This window comes from Danio rerio, chromosome 21 (genome assembly GCF_049306965.1).
Source record: "Danio rerio strain Tuebingen ecotype United States chromosome 21, GRCz12tu, whole genome shotgun sequence".
In the NCBI taxonomy this organism is placed as follows: Eukaryota; Metazoa; Chordata; class Actinopteri; order Cypriniformes; family Danionidae; genus Danio; species Danio rerio.
The window spans coordinates 4766321-4783031 of NC_133196.1; the positions used below are offsets into that span (position 1 = coordinate 4766321).

The following is a 16711-nucleotide window of genomic DNA, read 5'->3' on the forward strand; positions in this document are numbered from 1 at the left end:
GTATGAGAGAGAGAAAGGGCAGAAAATGATGGAGAGTAGGATGACTATGGCTATGTTCAGAATAGCATATAACCATAATATGCATCTTCTATTTCTGCAGTATATCATGTATGGAAAACCTGGAATGACCTACTAGTGCAGTATGACCTGAGGATTTATTCCCTGAGTGCTCCATGCAAGCTCAACTCAATTAATGGTGAGTGACATCATCTAAAAGCTCATTTAAAGCAGGATTAGATTCAAAATGAAATGTTGTAGAGATTATATGGAATGAAAAGGGTTGTATTTGAATATTTATTTGCATTAATTGCTCAAGATTTGCATTTTTCTCTTTGGCTCAGGAAACTGAAAATGCATCTCTAATTTTTACAGTGAATATATATATATATATTATTTTATTAAAATGTTTAAAAGGCTTGCCTTTAAAATGTATTGCATCAACTGGAGATTTAATTAAATTTAGTTTTTAATGATTTCAACAAAATAACATTTGGCTGATGTTGGTCTATTGCAGTGGTGGCCAACCCTGTTCCTGGAGAGCCACCTTCCTGCAGATTTCCCTTGCAACCCATATCAAACACACCTGCCTGTAATTATCTAGCGGTGTTCAGGTCCTAATTAATTGGTTCAGGTGTGTTAGACATGGGTAGCAACTGAAATCTACATTACTATGCAGTACAAGCTTATTTTTTCCTCCATTTTCTCAATTTTACTGAACGTTTTCACCTTATTGTTTGCCGACAAGTGGGCGCAGCCATTTGAATCTTTTTGGCTCAAGATTTCCGGTCTCATTCACTTCCATTCATTTTTAGACATTAAAACTGCTCGTTTTGCTGTTTGATGTTGCAAACTGATATGTTCTTATTATATTATTCTACTTGGTCTGTATAGTCATGCAAACATTTGTTTGTAGAGCGAGTTTGTCTGTTTTCTGCCGTTTATTATTCCTAGTCATTTCTCCTACAGGCGACTGAATCGGAAGTTCTAAAACAATCACGAAAACAGGCGCACTTTCACATTTTAGAATAAGGTCAATATTGGATTTATCAATCTAACATTCAACTGTCTAACATTTTAAGAGAGGTTTAAGTTTAGATACAAAAATTACAATAAGTCACTCTTTGAAGGGGATTTTTGCAATTCAATTATTCTTTTAGCAGCATTAATTTTTTTATTGACATGCCTTTTTTTTTTTAAATAAACTTAACAAATAAAGCCTACGTTAGGCTATATGTACAGCGCATCCGGAAAGTATTGATGGCGCTTCACTTTTTCCACATTTTTTCATATTACAGCCTTATTCCAAAATGAATTAAATTCATTTATTTCCTCAACATTCTACACACAATAGCCCATAATGACAATGTGAATTTTTTTTTTAATTGTTGCAAATTAATTACAAATAAAAAACAAATAAAAATCACATGTACATCAGTGATCACAGCCTTTCCCGTGAAGCTCTAAATTGAGCTCCGGTACATTCTGTTTCCACTGATCATTCTTGAGATGTTTCAGCTGATTGGCCATGATTTGGAAAGGCATACACCTGTCTATATAAGGTTCCAGGGTTGACAGTGTATAACATTGTTGGTGATAGTTTTAATTGAATCCATTATTGGCCGATAAATACAGCAGCCAATATATCAATGCATCCATTAAGCAAAGAGTTGAGCTGCAGTCACAATAAGGCAGGGGTCACCAATCTCGGTCCTGGTGGGCCGGTGTCCCTGCAGTGTTTAGCTCCAACTTGCCTCAACACACCTGCCTGGATGTTACAAGTATACCTAGTAAGAGCTTGATTAGCTTGTTCAGGTGTGTTTGATTAGGGTTGGAGCTAAATTCTGCAGGACACCGGCCCTCCAGGAGCAAGTTTGGTGACCACTGTACTAGAGTTTGAGATTGCAAAATTCTTTACTACGGTGCTGCGTAAAGGAGCGGAATTAAACAATATAATTAGACATTTAAGAAAAGCGAGTGATTGATCTTTATTTTACATTTCTGTCCAATGAGGTCATGTCTTGATCCTCGATTGGTCTCACGCAGTCAAGTGATGCAATTTCGCAGGTCAGAGTTCATCAAGCTTGAGTTTTGCAACGAACTTGCGTTTCCGGTCTGACACATTCACATGCGTATGAATTGGAGTCTATAGGGAGAAAAGTCCATTTTGACCGGCCGCACCTTTAATCCAGTGTATTTACCAGAAGTTTTACCAAAGTAGTTTATAAATGATTGGTATCAGCCTTTTTAAAATGATTGCTAATAGTTTTAAATTTGATCTAGTATCAGCTGATAATCTTCAGCGACCGATACATTGATGCATCCCTAACCAAAGAGTTAATCCAGTGCATTCACCAGAACTTTGTAATTTATTATTACCAATTAATTTATAAACGATTGGTATCAGCATTTTTTAACATTATTGCTGATAGTATTAACTGAATCCAATATTGGCCATTCCTACCTTTAAACGATTGTTAATCCAGTGCATTTACCAGAAGAGCCACTAAATACATTTCCAGATTCACTTAACTCAAGAAGGAAACAAATCTATTTGAAGAAAATGACTAATCCCGTGTCCCTAATGTATTCCGGGCTGTTGTCTCTCCTCGCAGTGCCAGCGGTTCTGGCTGTGGGCCTGTTTCATCTTAAAGATGGATCGCTGGGAAAACGCTGTGCGCAGGGCTTCTAAATTCACCAAGGGAATCCAGGTACAAAAGTGATCATTACCCTACAAACCAGTTTCCAATGAACAAGGGCTTTTTAGATGCATGCGGCTGCATGCCATTTGAATGCACAAATACAATCCAGATCCAGTAATATGCTGCTTTTGTCGTGTGCTAATTTAATACTACAGAGTTGCAACAGGTCAGTCTACTGTTAAATCAAATTAGCCCCACCCTCTTATAAGACCACACCTCTTTATGTTGTGCAACCAGTTCCAATGATAGAATCATACGTTATTAAATGGCCACTATATTCTTAAAGTCAGATTCTTAAATGAATCCGTTATCGGCCGATAAATATCAGCAGCCGATATAACTATGCATCTCTAAGAGTTAATCCAGTGCATTTAGCAGAAGTTTGTGTTTTATAATTTTCATGTAACTTAAAATTATTGGTATCAGCCTTTTTAGCATCATTGCAGATATTTCAAAATGAACAAATATCGGCCAATAAATATCAGCAGCCGATATAACTATGCATCTCTAAGTGTTAATCCAGTACATTAAGCAGAAGTATGTGATTTATGATTCTCATGTTACTTATAAATTATTGGTGTCAGCCTTTTTAGCATTATTGCAAATTTTTTAAACTAACAAATATCGGCCGATAAATATCAGCAGCCGATATAACTATGCATCTCTAAGTGTTATTCCAGTGCATTTACCAGAGGTTTGTATTTTATAATTTCCATCTAACTAATAAATTATTGGTATCAGCCTTTTTAGCATTATTGCAGATAGTTTTAAATTAATACAATATCAGCCGATGAATATCAGTAACCGATACATCTATGCATCTCTACTATTAACCAAAGAGTAAATCCAGTGCCTTTACCAGAAGTTTGTAAGTTATAATTCCTATGTAATTTACGAATGATTAGTATTAACCTTTGTAAAATGATTGCCAATAGTTTTAAATTTAATCTAAAATCGGCCGATAAATATCAGCGACCGATATATCTATGCATCTCTATCATTAGCCGAAGAGTTGATCCAATGCATTTAGCAGAAGTTTGTATTTTATAATTCCCATGTAGCTTATAAATTATTGGCATCAGTCTTTTTAGCATTATTGCAGATAGTTTTAAATTAATCTAATATCGGCAGATAAACTGATGCATCGCTAGCTTTAAATTAGAGATTTTCTATTGTGATGTATGTCTAAGTGAAGCAGCTTCTCGAATTAGGACAGAAATGTTTGGTGGGGCTTAATTTGGTTCATGTGGAATTGATTGGATGCTCATGGGTTACCATTAGTGGATTCAAAAGTTGAATTAGACGTGTTCCTCAGATGACCGATTGCATTAAGAACTGCAAACTTTTTTTTGTGCTGCAAGTGTTCTGAAATAAGTTTGCATATGTAAATGAGGCAACATTTAATGAAATTATGTCATTTATAAATGATTGGTATCAGCTTTTTTAAAATGATTGCTGATAGTTTTAAATGAATCCAATATTGGCCGAAAAATATCAGCGATCGATGCATCCCTAACCAAAGAGTTAATCCAATGCATTTAGCAGAAGTTTGTAGTTTATAATAACCAAGTAATTTAAAAATGATTGGTATCAGCCTTTTTAGCATTATTGCTAGTGATTTTTAAATTAATCCAATATTGGCCAATAAATACCAGCAGTCGATATATTGATGCATCCATTAATCAAAGAGTTAATCCAGTGCATTTATCAGGAGTTTGATATTTATAATTGGCTGGATGGTTATGGTTTGCTATTGGTGGATTCAGAAGTTCAATTAGACATGTTGATTGATTGCGTTAAGAACTGCAAACCATTTTAAACTGCAAGTGTTCTGAAATATGTTTGTATATGTAAATTAGGCAGCATTTTAATTAAATATGTACTCATTTGCATACATTTCCTAAACATAAGTCTGATTATTAAAGTAAGCTTCTAAATGATTGTTCCAGAAAATTTTTAACTAAGAAGACTGAGAATATCTCTTATCTTTTATGAATCTGAATATATTGTAGAATATTATAGGAGAAAAACCTCTTCATGTGCAGTACATGAATGCATTGTGAAATCAATTTTTACCAGATGTTGGAGTGTATTTTACGTAAATAGCATTTCAGTTTTCTATTTCAAATATTCAGATTTAATGCAAACTGAAATTTGCTGGCCATTCCTGAGGGAAAGTTGTTTATTTTAGTAAATACTGATTATGTAATATTAAATATGATTTAAAGCCATATTTTTGCTACGTCAATTAACTGAATTCAGATATAGTATATAATTTAAACAGTTAACTTATATACAATTTTGCAAATAGTGTCTATAATAAAGATAACCTATTTTACTCTATCGTTGCTATTAAATGAAGCTCAAATAAAACAAACATTATCTAAATCTAAATATATTATTAAAAGAATTTTAATGCAGCTAGTCATCGCCAGAATGTTTTATTTTTATTTAGTTTAAAATGGACTAAAGTATGCAAATGGCTCAATTGCAATAAATCAGATTCATTATTTAATTATTATTTATAAGATTATATTACTTTTTTATACAAAACATTTGGAATATTATATGAAAAAAAACACTAAAAACCTTATGAACATAAAAAAATCTTAAATATTATATTGTTATTTAAAAACTATAGACATAAATCGATAAGGTGCAATAAATAATAACTAAATTGATGTTGCTCCCACTAGTCAGAAACAAATCATAACACCCTAAATGTCATAATTTTAAAACTGACTATTGATCAAAGCATGAGAAGAAATATTATTATTATTATTATTATTTTTATTATTATTATTATTATTATTATTATTATTATTATTATATAACATTCTCTACTCTTTCAGATGACTTTTGGAAACAATAGCCTTGTAAAGCTCTGAGCCTATTAATATCTGATTTAAAGCCGGCTGAACTGAATGGAAAGGCAACTCCACACCTTGACATTGATTTGTTAATTAAGTAGGAATGAGTAAGAAAGTAAGAATGAAGCCTAATTGTGAAGCAGTTAATGAATCTTGGAAGGTACTTACGTAAACAGCCCTGTTTCCAATAGTAGCCCGGGAGACATTCATCACATTTGACTCCGGTTGTGCCTTCTTTACACTGACAGAAGCCGGTGCCGTTGCAGCGGTCATGAACTGAGCCCAACGCATTACAGTTACACTCTGAAAGAAAAAAGAGAGGCTGAATTAGTCTCAAGAGTGACCTGGTTGCTTTTACTGTTGGTTGGAAGGTTATGTTTAACTTGTATATTACATTTAACTACAAAATTGACAGCAGTACATAAGTGTTTGCATCCAAATTAGGTGCAAACTTAGACTGACGGAATTTTCCAGCTCAGGCTCAAATACGAATACAGAAATGCAATGAAATATGAGCCCCAGCCTGCATTTTAAACATGAAATTTAATGCTCTAGGTACGTTTCATTGCATGTTTCAGATGCAGATCCACTAGAGCAGGGGTGGGCAAACTTGGTCCTGGAGGCCCGGTGTCCTGCATAGTTCAGCTCCAACACTAGTCAAACACACCTGAACATGCTAATCAGCGTCTTCAAGATCACTAGAAATATATAAGTAGGTGTGTTTAATTAGAGTTGGATCTAAACTATGCAGGACACCGGCCCTCCAGGACTGAGTTTGCCTACCCCTGCACTAGAGGGTGCTGTCTACTGTTTTGCCAATATGAAATGCATTACTTTGGGTCCGTTTCATTGCACATTTCAATGACAAATGCACTAGAAGGTCCTTTCTACATTTTTGCCTATATGAAATGGCTTTTGGGTCTATTTTGTTGCATGTTTTAATGGAAAATACACTAAGGCGCTGTTTAGATTTTTGCAGAATTTAAAGACATTACTTGTGGTACATTATGTTGCACATTTTAGATGACAAATCCACTAGAGGGCGCTGTCTACAGTCTGTGAGATTCAAATATGTCACTTTGTGTTCCATTTCCATGCACAATTCAATGACAAATCCACTAGAAGTCGCTGACTACATTTTTGTGTAATTGAAATACGTTACATTGCATTTGTTTCCTTGCACATTTCAATGACAAATCCAGTAGAGGGTGCTGACTACATTTTTGCGAAATTGAAATGCGTTACTTTGCATCTGTTTCATTGCACATTTCAATGACAAATACACTAGAGGGGCTGTTTACATTTTTGTATCATTAAGATGTTACATTGCATTTTTCAAAGCACCTTTCAATGACATCCACTAGAGGGCGCTGTCTACATTTTTTTGTGAAATTGAAATGCGTTACATTGCATCATTTTCCTAGCACATTTCAATGATAAATCCACTAGAGGGCGCTGTCTTTTTTGTGTAATTGAAATACTTACATTGCATTTGTTTCCTTGCACATTTCAATGACAAATCCACTAGAGGGCACTGTCTACATTTTTGCGAAATTGAAATGCGTTACTTTGTGTCTTTTTCATTGCACATTTCAGATGACAAGTCCACTAGAGGGAGCTGTCTACATTTTTGTGTAATTGCAGTGTTTCCTCTATGATTGTTTTCCAGCTGTGGCGACAGGAGGTTACACAAATCTACCAACTACCTATGGTGTTATTTTAATAACAAATATCGTGAGCGCAGCATTACAATTTAGATTGCTTTCATGCATAAAAATCTCTCTGCTTGCGCGCCGATTTCCTCTGCTGTGCAGAAAACTTTTTTGCACGCCTTCAAATATACGCTGCTCAAGTGAAGTGCAGATTTTCTTCTGAGCTCTCAAATAAACACTGCTAAAGTGCGATTTAGTGTGTTTATGTAACGAGTATGTCAACATTTATTAGATTTGATAGGAATACACATGAATATCTCCAATAGACCAAAAGATTGGCATCAATGCATCTTGAAAGAAACTGAAATGGCTATAAACTCCAGCATGGTAAAGTTATTGTATGCAGAGCCATAGACCTTTATAAGGTATATTTTTTATTATATAGTATAACTACGGAACTATGGCCTCACGCAGCACGCACCTGTCAGTCAGTCAGCAGGTCATCTTAAAGGGTTAAACAAATAACGCACCGCACTACTACGATTACAGAAAAGTTTGTGCTGTTATAACTCACCTATCTTTTAAAACGTTTGGGTGCGATTTATTACCAGCTATTAAAAAAAACAACAACGACTGAATGTTTTGAATGAGAAGCTTTAATGTTGTGGGGGGATGAGTTTTGGTGTGGCGCCCCGCCATGAAAGACTATGTAGCGGAAACCATGCATTAAAATACGTTACTTTGCACTTGTTTCCTTGCACATTTCAATGAAAAATCTACTAGAGGGTGCTGACTACATTTTTGCAAAATTGAAATGCGTTACTTTGCGTCTGTTTCATTGGACATTTCACTGACAGATCCACTAGAGGGCGCCGTCTACATTTTTGTGAAGTTTAAATGCGTTACTTTGCATCGGTTTCCTTGCACATTTTACTGAAAGATCCACTAGAGGGCGCCGTCTACATTTTTGTGAAGTTTAAATGCGTTACTTTGCATCGGTTTCCTTGCACATTTCAATGGCAAATCCACTAGAGGGCGCTGTTTACATTTTTGCAATTTTGAAATGCATTACATAGGACATGTTTTGCTGTACGATGTGGTAGAAAGCTCTTTTCTGTGATTGTTTTAGGACTTTTGATTTATTTGCCTATTGAAGAAATTACTAGGAATAACATTTCAAAACTAGTTTCTTAGCATAATTAGCACTGTATTGCCTCTTGATGAATTGCTGAATGCCTTCTCAATAGTAAGTCACTACGGGAAAAAAAAACATCTCCTAAACGACCAAATGTAATTGTGAATGCAGTAATTCAATCTAATACTGTTGGCTGTGGTCCAATGCACGAGTGTAAAAACATCATTGATGGTTTCTAAAAATATTTCAGAATGCAGTAATTCAATGATATTTTTACTCTCATGCTTCGGGCCACAGCCAACAGTATTAGATTGAATTACTGCATTCTGAAATATTTTTAGAAACTATCAATGGTATTTTTACACTCGTGCACTGGGACGCAGCCAACAGCATTAGATTGAATTACTGCACTTGTGTGAGGACTCCTGAAAATAGAGGGTTGTGAACTCAGTGCTATTGAGAGCTCAGGATGGGGTAAATGTTCTCCTCGTGGAGATCTTGATGTTGACCCTGTGCCATGTTGGCACCTGGCACACACCCGATCACCCGAGCTCATTTGTGCTGACTTCCCAGCGCGTGTTCGTTTACCCCGCGCCCTGCCTCCTCATGCGGCAGATGGACTCTCCTCTGCGTCCTCGTACTCTCAGCGTCGGCCTGGAAGCAGAGCCGCTGATTTAAGAGCTGTCGCATCCGGGTTTATTTCTGGAAGTGTTTCTGAGGGCCGCTGGGAATCTCTAATATGACGCTCACGGGAAGATAATGTTGCAGTTTAACTTTGTTGACCGTGGCGTTCGACTCTTCCCGCACTTTCTCAGTCTTCCCACTTTCTGTTGGCAATTGTCACCCTGGATTAGAAAATCAGTCATGCTACATATAAATCCAATATATGGCCACGTATGCAAATTACATACAACATACAAGTTCATATTAGGTTTTTATGTATGTAATATATGATAACCTTGAATAAAATAATCATGGTTTAATGATATTGTGATTACTGCCCTAAAAACTGAATAAAATAGTTGTTAAAACACATAAAAACCCTCCCCAGGCCTTACATATACCATAGGAATGGTTTAACACAACGTTTTAGCGGTTTTAAAATTTTGACTTGTCCAAACCGGTTATCGTCCCATGCCTGCTCGCACATATATCATATTTATTTAATTAATTTTATTAATTTAATTAATGACCATATGAATTTATAAAACTATATATTTAAACATGTATGGATATTAGGGATGTAACAATATTGTAAATACCGTCATACCGCAATAGTAATTTTTTTCAATATTACCGTAGGCTCATGACTCAATAAAACTATATTTCTGAGAAATGTTTGCTCAGGTGAATAAGCGAACGGGAGGTAGTGGGAACTACAATTCCCATCAGCCCAAGAATGGCCATCATCCTTTGCGGTCTGTTGTCACTACAGATCCAGTAATGCGGAAATGGAGTGTGTGGAAGCATTTCGGTTTCTTTCTAAAAAGATACGAAAAAGGAGAAAAGGTGACAGACAAAGAAAAAAACAGTATGCAGGCACTGCCAGACTGTGGTGAAATATAAGTCGGGGAATACGACTAAAAACAGTCATGGGGACTGCAGAACACAGCACACTTGTTAGATTGATGCAGACATTGACTTGTACCGCAAAGAGACCTCTATCTCACTCATGGTTTGTCCTCTCAAGTGGTGGAAAGACGATGCACAACGTTACCCACTGCTGTCAACCTTGGCTAAATCATATCTCTCTGTCCCAGAAACCTCAGTCCCAAATGAGAGGGGTTTTTCTGTTGCAGGGGACATTGTAAATGCCCAGAGATCCCAGCTTTTACCAGATTATAGTTATATGATCATTTTGCTTAAAAAACCCATCTCTATCTAAGTAAGTGAGTGATTAAATGTTGAATAAGATGAGTTTTCAACTATACTAAATTGAAACTTTATTTTTTTATATGGTTTAATAGTTTTTTGTTATTAAAATTAAAAAATTGAAGTTCCTGTTTCGAAACGTACAGATAGATGGCTAATTTGTATGTCATTGATATGTTCAGTGCTAAGGTAAATAAACACTTTTGGCACTTTTTTCGAGTATTTTCATTAGTTTTGTTTTTCCTGTAAATTATTCAATAAATACCGTACCGTGCCATTCATACCGAGGTATTATTGTACCGTGAAATTCTCATACCGTTACATCCCTAATGGATATATTTCTAATTCCAATCGTTGAAACAAATATAATTATGCTTTGTTGACAGTTGACAAGATTTGGTTGTGATATTTAAAAATATACGCTGCTCAAGTGAAGTGCAGATTTTCTTCTGAGCTCTCAAATAAACACTGCTGAAGTGCGATTTAGTGCGTTTATGTAACGAGTATGTCAACATTTATTAGATTTGCTAGGAATATACATGAATATCTCCAATAGACCAAAAGATTGGTATCAATGCGTCTTGATCTTTTTTATTATATAGTATAATTACGGAAACTGTGTTCATCATAACTGAAAGCTACATCGTGTTTGCTGGCCTCACCTGTTAGTCAGTCAGCAGGTCACCTTAAAGAGTTAAACAAATAACACACAGCACTACTACGAATACATAAGAGTTTGTGCTGTTATAACTCGCCTATCTTTTAAATGTATATGCAAGTGGCCATTTTTGCAATATTTAAATGTAAATGTTGTGTGTATATTTCACATCGTTTATATATGTAAAATTTAAATATCTTGTATGTGTGTAATTTGCATATATTTCCATGTATACTTTTACTGTATGGAAAAAGTGTCAATTTGTTTATAATTGAGGTTTATACATCATTAAGTGTTCATTATGCTTTGTTGACAGGACAAGATTTGGTTGTGATATTTGAAAATCTGGAATCTAAAGGTTCGTACACACCGGGACACTTTTCGTTTGCGTTTATCGTCAGCGTTTTTCAGGACGTTTTTTTCGGATTCAAACCCAAGGGTTTTTTCACTGGCGTCAAGCAGAAGAGTATGCAAAATCACTCGTTGACGTTAGACGGCGCTGCACAACTTTAAGCTTCTGACACCCGCTTGTAACACAGAAAAAGACAAAGTTCACACTCTTGTTGTTATGGATGGTTCAAGCAGCAGCTCCAGCTCTAGTGATGAAGAAATGATTATTGTTCACCAGAGCAATGAGCAGCTCCATGTTCATATCGCCTCCTGGCATCTTCTTCAATGTGCGCTCGCATTGACAGTGTTGCACTTGAGCGCCTCCAAGTGCTGTTTACTGTAACTTCAGCAGCTCTGTGCAAAAGTGCTGATCTGATTAGTGGAGAAGTTTTTGACGTGGCGCGTCAAACCAAAAAAACGAGATTGAGGCGTTTTTTTTTTTTTTTAATGACGCTTTTGCATCTGCCGTTTTGCGCGCTGGTGTGCACGATCATATTGACGCCCTTTATTTAGTCATGAGGCGTTAAACGTTGATGGAAAACGCGAGCAAAAAGTGTCTTGTTGTGCACTGGCCTTAAGGGGTAAAAAAAAAATTATAATATTGAGGAAACTGCCTCATTAAAATGGTCCAAAATCCATTCTTTGCAATCCATATTACTAATCACGAGTAAGTTTGTTCGTTCATTTTCCTTCAGTTTAGTCCCTTATTTATCAGGGGTCGCACAACGGAATGATCCGCCAACTATTCCGGCAAATGAATGCTCTTCAAGCCACAACCCAACACTGGGAAACACCCATACATTCTCACATTCACACATGCACTCGTACTCTACTGCCAGTTTTTAAAGCCAATTCTTAGAAATGTCAACTGGCCCAGCCGGGGCTCGAACTTGCAAGCTTTTTGCTGAGAGGTGACAGTGCTAACCACTGAGCCACCGTGTTGCACCTGTTTATTGGTTCATTTTCTTTTTGGCTTAGACATTTATTATTCTGAGGTCGCCATCAACTTATCCAGCATATGTTATACAAAGCGGATGCCTTTCCAGCTGCAATCCATCACTGGGGAACACCCATACGCTCATTCACGCACATACACTACGGACAATTTTAGCTTACCCAATTTACCTGTACCACATGTGTTTGGACCTGTGGGGGAAACTAGAGCACCCGAAGGAAATTCACGTAAACATGGGGAGAACATGCAAACTCCACACAAAAAATGCCAACTGACCCAGCTGAGGCTTGATACAGCGACTTTCTTGCTGTGAGGCGACAGCACTACGTACTGCGCCACTGCGTCGCCCACCCCTGTTTAAACTCAATCACAATTAATAAGCCATTAAATATTTATGATTTTATGTATTTTTAAATATGTTTTAAAAGAACAAAAGCGGTCTACAAGAACCATGATTTGATATTTTTGACTTCTACTATGTATGACCTGTGCAACTTAAGACTAGTTTTGTGAACAAGTCATGATTTTTCTTTAACTACATATCTTTTGGCTTCTTTTTTGCGTTATTTATTTTTTTTTTATACTCAGATTTTCCAAAAATGTGATTTTCCTGATGTACAATACTACAACGTCCACTGACGTACGTGTGGAGTATTTATTTTATTTATTTTTAGTTGCTTTTATTGTCTAAAACTGACTAAATGAATCTCCTCCTAATTGCAATGCATTGTATAGCTTGGCCCTGCTCCGTTCACTGGCAGTTTTAGTGAAGAATAGTGAGCAGTTTGACTGAAAAAGTTGTTGAATTTGTATGCTGCGATCATAAATCTTGTAATTTCATCAAGGATGGCTGACTCTGCAGTGAATGACAGTGAACGGGAGCTGCATTGCTATTATATAAGGACTTTTTCATTTTCAAGGACACAAGTACATCAAGAATGAAGTGTGAGATGTTTATTGTCTAACAATGCATGAGCTCAAACCAAGTTTGATACTGTGCAAAACACCAAGCAAAACGCGTCTTAAGTCTGCAAATGCATTGACTGTATAATAAAGCCTTTTAAAAAGTAACACGAATGATATAATAGTTAAAAGCCAATGAGTTGTGAGAGCAAATACTCCCTATATGGGTTTGTGTCTTTCATACATTTAAATAAGACATAGTTTACTAATATCACACAAGCAAGTGTTGTATTTTAATCAGATGTGATACTGATTCAGGCCCGTAGCCAGCCTGGTGAAAGGGGTGTTAAAAGATGGACCCTTTTTCAGTTGTACACCTCAGTTTCTATTCAACTATGCGATTTAAATACTGTATTTTAGTGCGTTTTAAGCAGTATTTTTATTTATTTTTTATTTTTTGCTGGATTAGCTCGTCATAACCACACTTTTTGATGAACTAAAAATTAGCAATAAAGAAAAATTACAACAAAACTAGTTTTTTAAATACGAAATTATTACATCATATATCATTAGGAAAAAAATAGCAATCTGTTAAAGTTTTAAAGTAAAAAAACAAAACTGTAGCCTACTGTCATTTATTAGATAAAAAACATACTGGCCAGCACATTTAACTGTCCTCATTCACAATTTGACCATTTCCGTCTGGTCTTTTTCGATGAATTATTTTCATTATTTATGATGGCATAGTAGTCAAAATAGGCCAAATGATCTCATGTATGGGACAAATTCTGGAGCTTTGACAGTAAGGGGTGGGTTTTCCGAACCACCCAAACCCCCTTGGCTACAGGCTTGAAAGGGTAGAACATGTTTTATGCTTATAGTAAACCTGTTTTTAATAGATATTTGGCTGTAAAAGTGCACCTACAGGTGTTTCAGGCGCAGGTCAGATTTTCTCCAGGTCATCATTTATTTAGTTTATATTAATTTTGTCTAAAAAATGATTAAACCTGTCCAGTTTAATCTAGAATGCATCCCAAATCCCCTCTGAAGTGGTTTGAGCGATCGAGTTTATATCCGATCAAAAGTAAAACAAATGAAGTGACCAAACAGCCTTAAAAAACACAGACGTGACGGGATTAGCGTCTTTTGATGTGGTGACATCTGACGGCTGAGGACTCCGCTTCCTGTTAAAGCCTTTGCCGGACAGTTATTTAAAAAAATAATGTCAAAAATAGGAAAGGGAGGTCATGTACTGGACAAGCCAATAAATATACAGGACATCCCGGCTAATGCGGCCAGTTAGCCTAGAACCTCATGGATAGGGGCAGATTTTCATCCGTGAGAAAGTAAGTAACTTTAGCCTTACCCTGTTTGGCAGTCTTTTTGAACAACAATATTTTGTGATAGTGACGCTGCTGCCTGCCTTTTCTGCCTCTTTTCGACGTACAGCGTTACTCAGTATGGATGTCGCATCAAAGATTTAAATGTTACCACTCAGTGGGTTATGTCACGTGACTCGCGTCACAATATTGTGGCTTTGAGGCTCTATGGGATTCAAATTACTGGCCACACTTTATTACAATATATATTAAATAAAAATTATGTTATTATAATTAATTATAATATATTAATATATAATAATTATATACAGTTGAAGTCAGAATTATTAGCCCCCTTTTGATTATTTTTTTCTTTTTTAAATATTTCCCAAATGATGTTTAACAGAGCAAGGAAATGTTCACAGTATGTCTGATAATATTTTTTCTTCTGGAGAAAGTCTTATTTGTTTTATTTCGTCTAGAATAAAAGCAGTTATTAATTTTTTGAAAACATTTTTGGGACATTTTTGGGCCTTTAAATGTCACTTTAAGCTGTATAGAAGTGTCTTGAAATATATCTAGTAAAATATTATTTACTGCCATCATGGGAAAGATAAAATAAATCAGTTATTAGAAATGAGTTATTAAAAATATTATGCTTAGAAATATGCTGAAACAACCTTCCCTCCATTAAACAGAAATTGTGGAAAAAAATAAACAGGGGCGCTAATAATTAAGGGGGGCTAATAATTCTGACTTCAACTGTATGTGGGGGGTGGTTTGTTCGAACCACCCGAAGAGCAACAACGCATCATTGAATCCACTTTTAAACAAATCATTTAAGTCAGTGATTCAATGAGCCACTAGCCTAGAATCTTTATTTGTCTGATCAAATTACTGAATGATTCAAATGTGTTTAATTTACCTGCATTATACATTATATTTGCATTCAAGGTAAATGTTTAATCAGTTCATGCTTTCTCCTCTATCTTATGATCTTGGTGTCTGCAGTTTCTGCTACAGTAATTCAGTGTAAGCCAATGACTTCATCATCTGCTATGTCTTTAATAAGGTGTATGTGCAAAATGTGTGTGTGTGTGTGTGTGTGTGTGTGTAGTGCTTTAGTAACTCACCGATACACACGTTCTCATCATCAGGCTCTGCAGACATGTTTTTGTAGTAGCTCATGCGACAGTGTTCGCAGTTCTGCCCCCTCGTGTTGTGTTTGCAGCTCACGCACGTCACTATGTTCAGGAAGTCGATGTAACTGCAGCGATTCGAGTGTCCGTTACATTCACAATCTGAAAGCCAAACACAGAAACCATGAAGTCAGCAATAATGAAATAAAGAAGGTTTAAAAGAAACTCGAGTAATGAAAGGTGGCACTGCAACAAAACGATTTTCTTCCTTCGTACCTTTGTTTTATTTTCCCATACAAATGTTTAATTTATTTTGAGTTTAAGGTTGTATATCTTGTTTTAACCTTTTATATATACAGTTAAGGTCTCTATCATTTTTCCCCCAATTTCTGTGCAACAGAGAGATTTTTTTCAACACATTTCTAAACATAATATTTTTAATAACTCATCTCTCTGAACTGATTTATTTAATCTTTGCCATGATGAAAGTAAATGATATTTGACTAGATATTTTTCAAGATGCTAGTATTCAGCTTAACGTGACATTTAAAGGTTTAACCCTATAAAGCCGCACGTATCATTTGATACCGGAGTTTCTAAGATATAAGATATTCTATATAATATCAACCTGATCAATACTTTGTTTCAAAGCCTGTTGTAAATGATGTGACACTTGTATTCTCCCCCTTGTGGATTTTCATGACACTGCAGGCTGTAGAAGGACTTTTTTTACCTTTTCAAAATGGCTACTTTCATTGAATTACTCGGATGCTTTTTAGCTAAAAACTATTTGCTTATTTCAAGTTGTTACAGTAAGAATAGAATTTATATTGTTACAAATTTTATTAAATAAAAGTTTTCTTGATTAAAACAAAGCATAAGGTATAAAAGGTACTTTATTTCCGAAAAGTCATGTCAAATTTTTGTAATGTAATCACTACACTGAATAAAAGTCTTGCATGCTGAACTGTTGCAAACAATTTATTTGTGTTGAATTTAAACAAACAAATTAAGTTTAATAATGTTCAACCTAATTTGTTTGTTTAAATTCAACACAAATAAATGGTTTACAACCTCTTAACGTGAAAAAAATGAGTAAATCCAAGAAATCATCTCTGA

General features: G+C 35.5%; 1 protein-coding gene and 1 long non-coding RNA gene across 8 annotated transcripts in view; one reads left to right on the forward strand and one right to left on the reverse strand.

Moving 5' to 3' along the window:
- The window catches only part of LOC141379954 (uncharacterized), a 154586-nt gene that overhangs the window by 4873 nt on the left and 133002 nt on the right, over window positions 1–16711 (forward strand). For 2 of the 3 annotated variants that reach the window (XR_012397085.1, XR_012397086.1), the window contains exons 2-3: window positions 101–196; window positions 2613–2708. This is a non-coding gene — a long non-coding RNA (uncharacterized lncRNA). Of the gene's footprint in view, window positions 1–100; window positions 197–2612; window positions 4757–16711 lie in introns of those variants that run through there. The other variant, XR_012397084.1, reaches the window with a different exon arrangement.
- ntng2b (netrin g2b) overlaps window positions 1–16711 on the reverse strand; it is a 141940-nt gene that overhangs the window by 2249 nt on the left and 122980 nt on the right. For all 5 annotated transcript variants that reach the window (XR_012397083.1, XM_073935709.1, XM_073935708.1 and 2 more), the window contains 2 exons: window positions 15587–15754; window positions 5738–5872 (listed from right to left, as the gene is read on the reverse strand). Coding sequence is in view for 4 of the 5 variants with exons in the window: in XM_073935709.1 (XP_073791810.1) it covers window positions 5738–5872; window positions 15587–15754 (303 nt within the window). In the remaining variant the exon portion in view is untranslated. The remainder of the gene's footprint in view (window positions 1–5737; window positions 5873–15586; window positions 15755–16711) is intronic.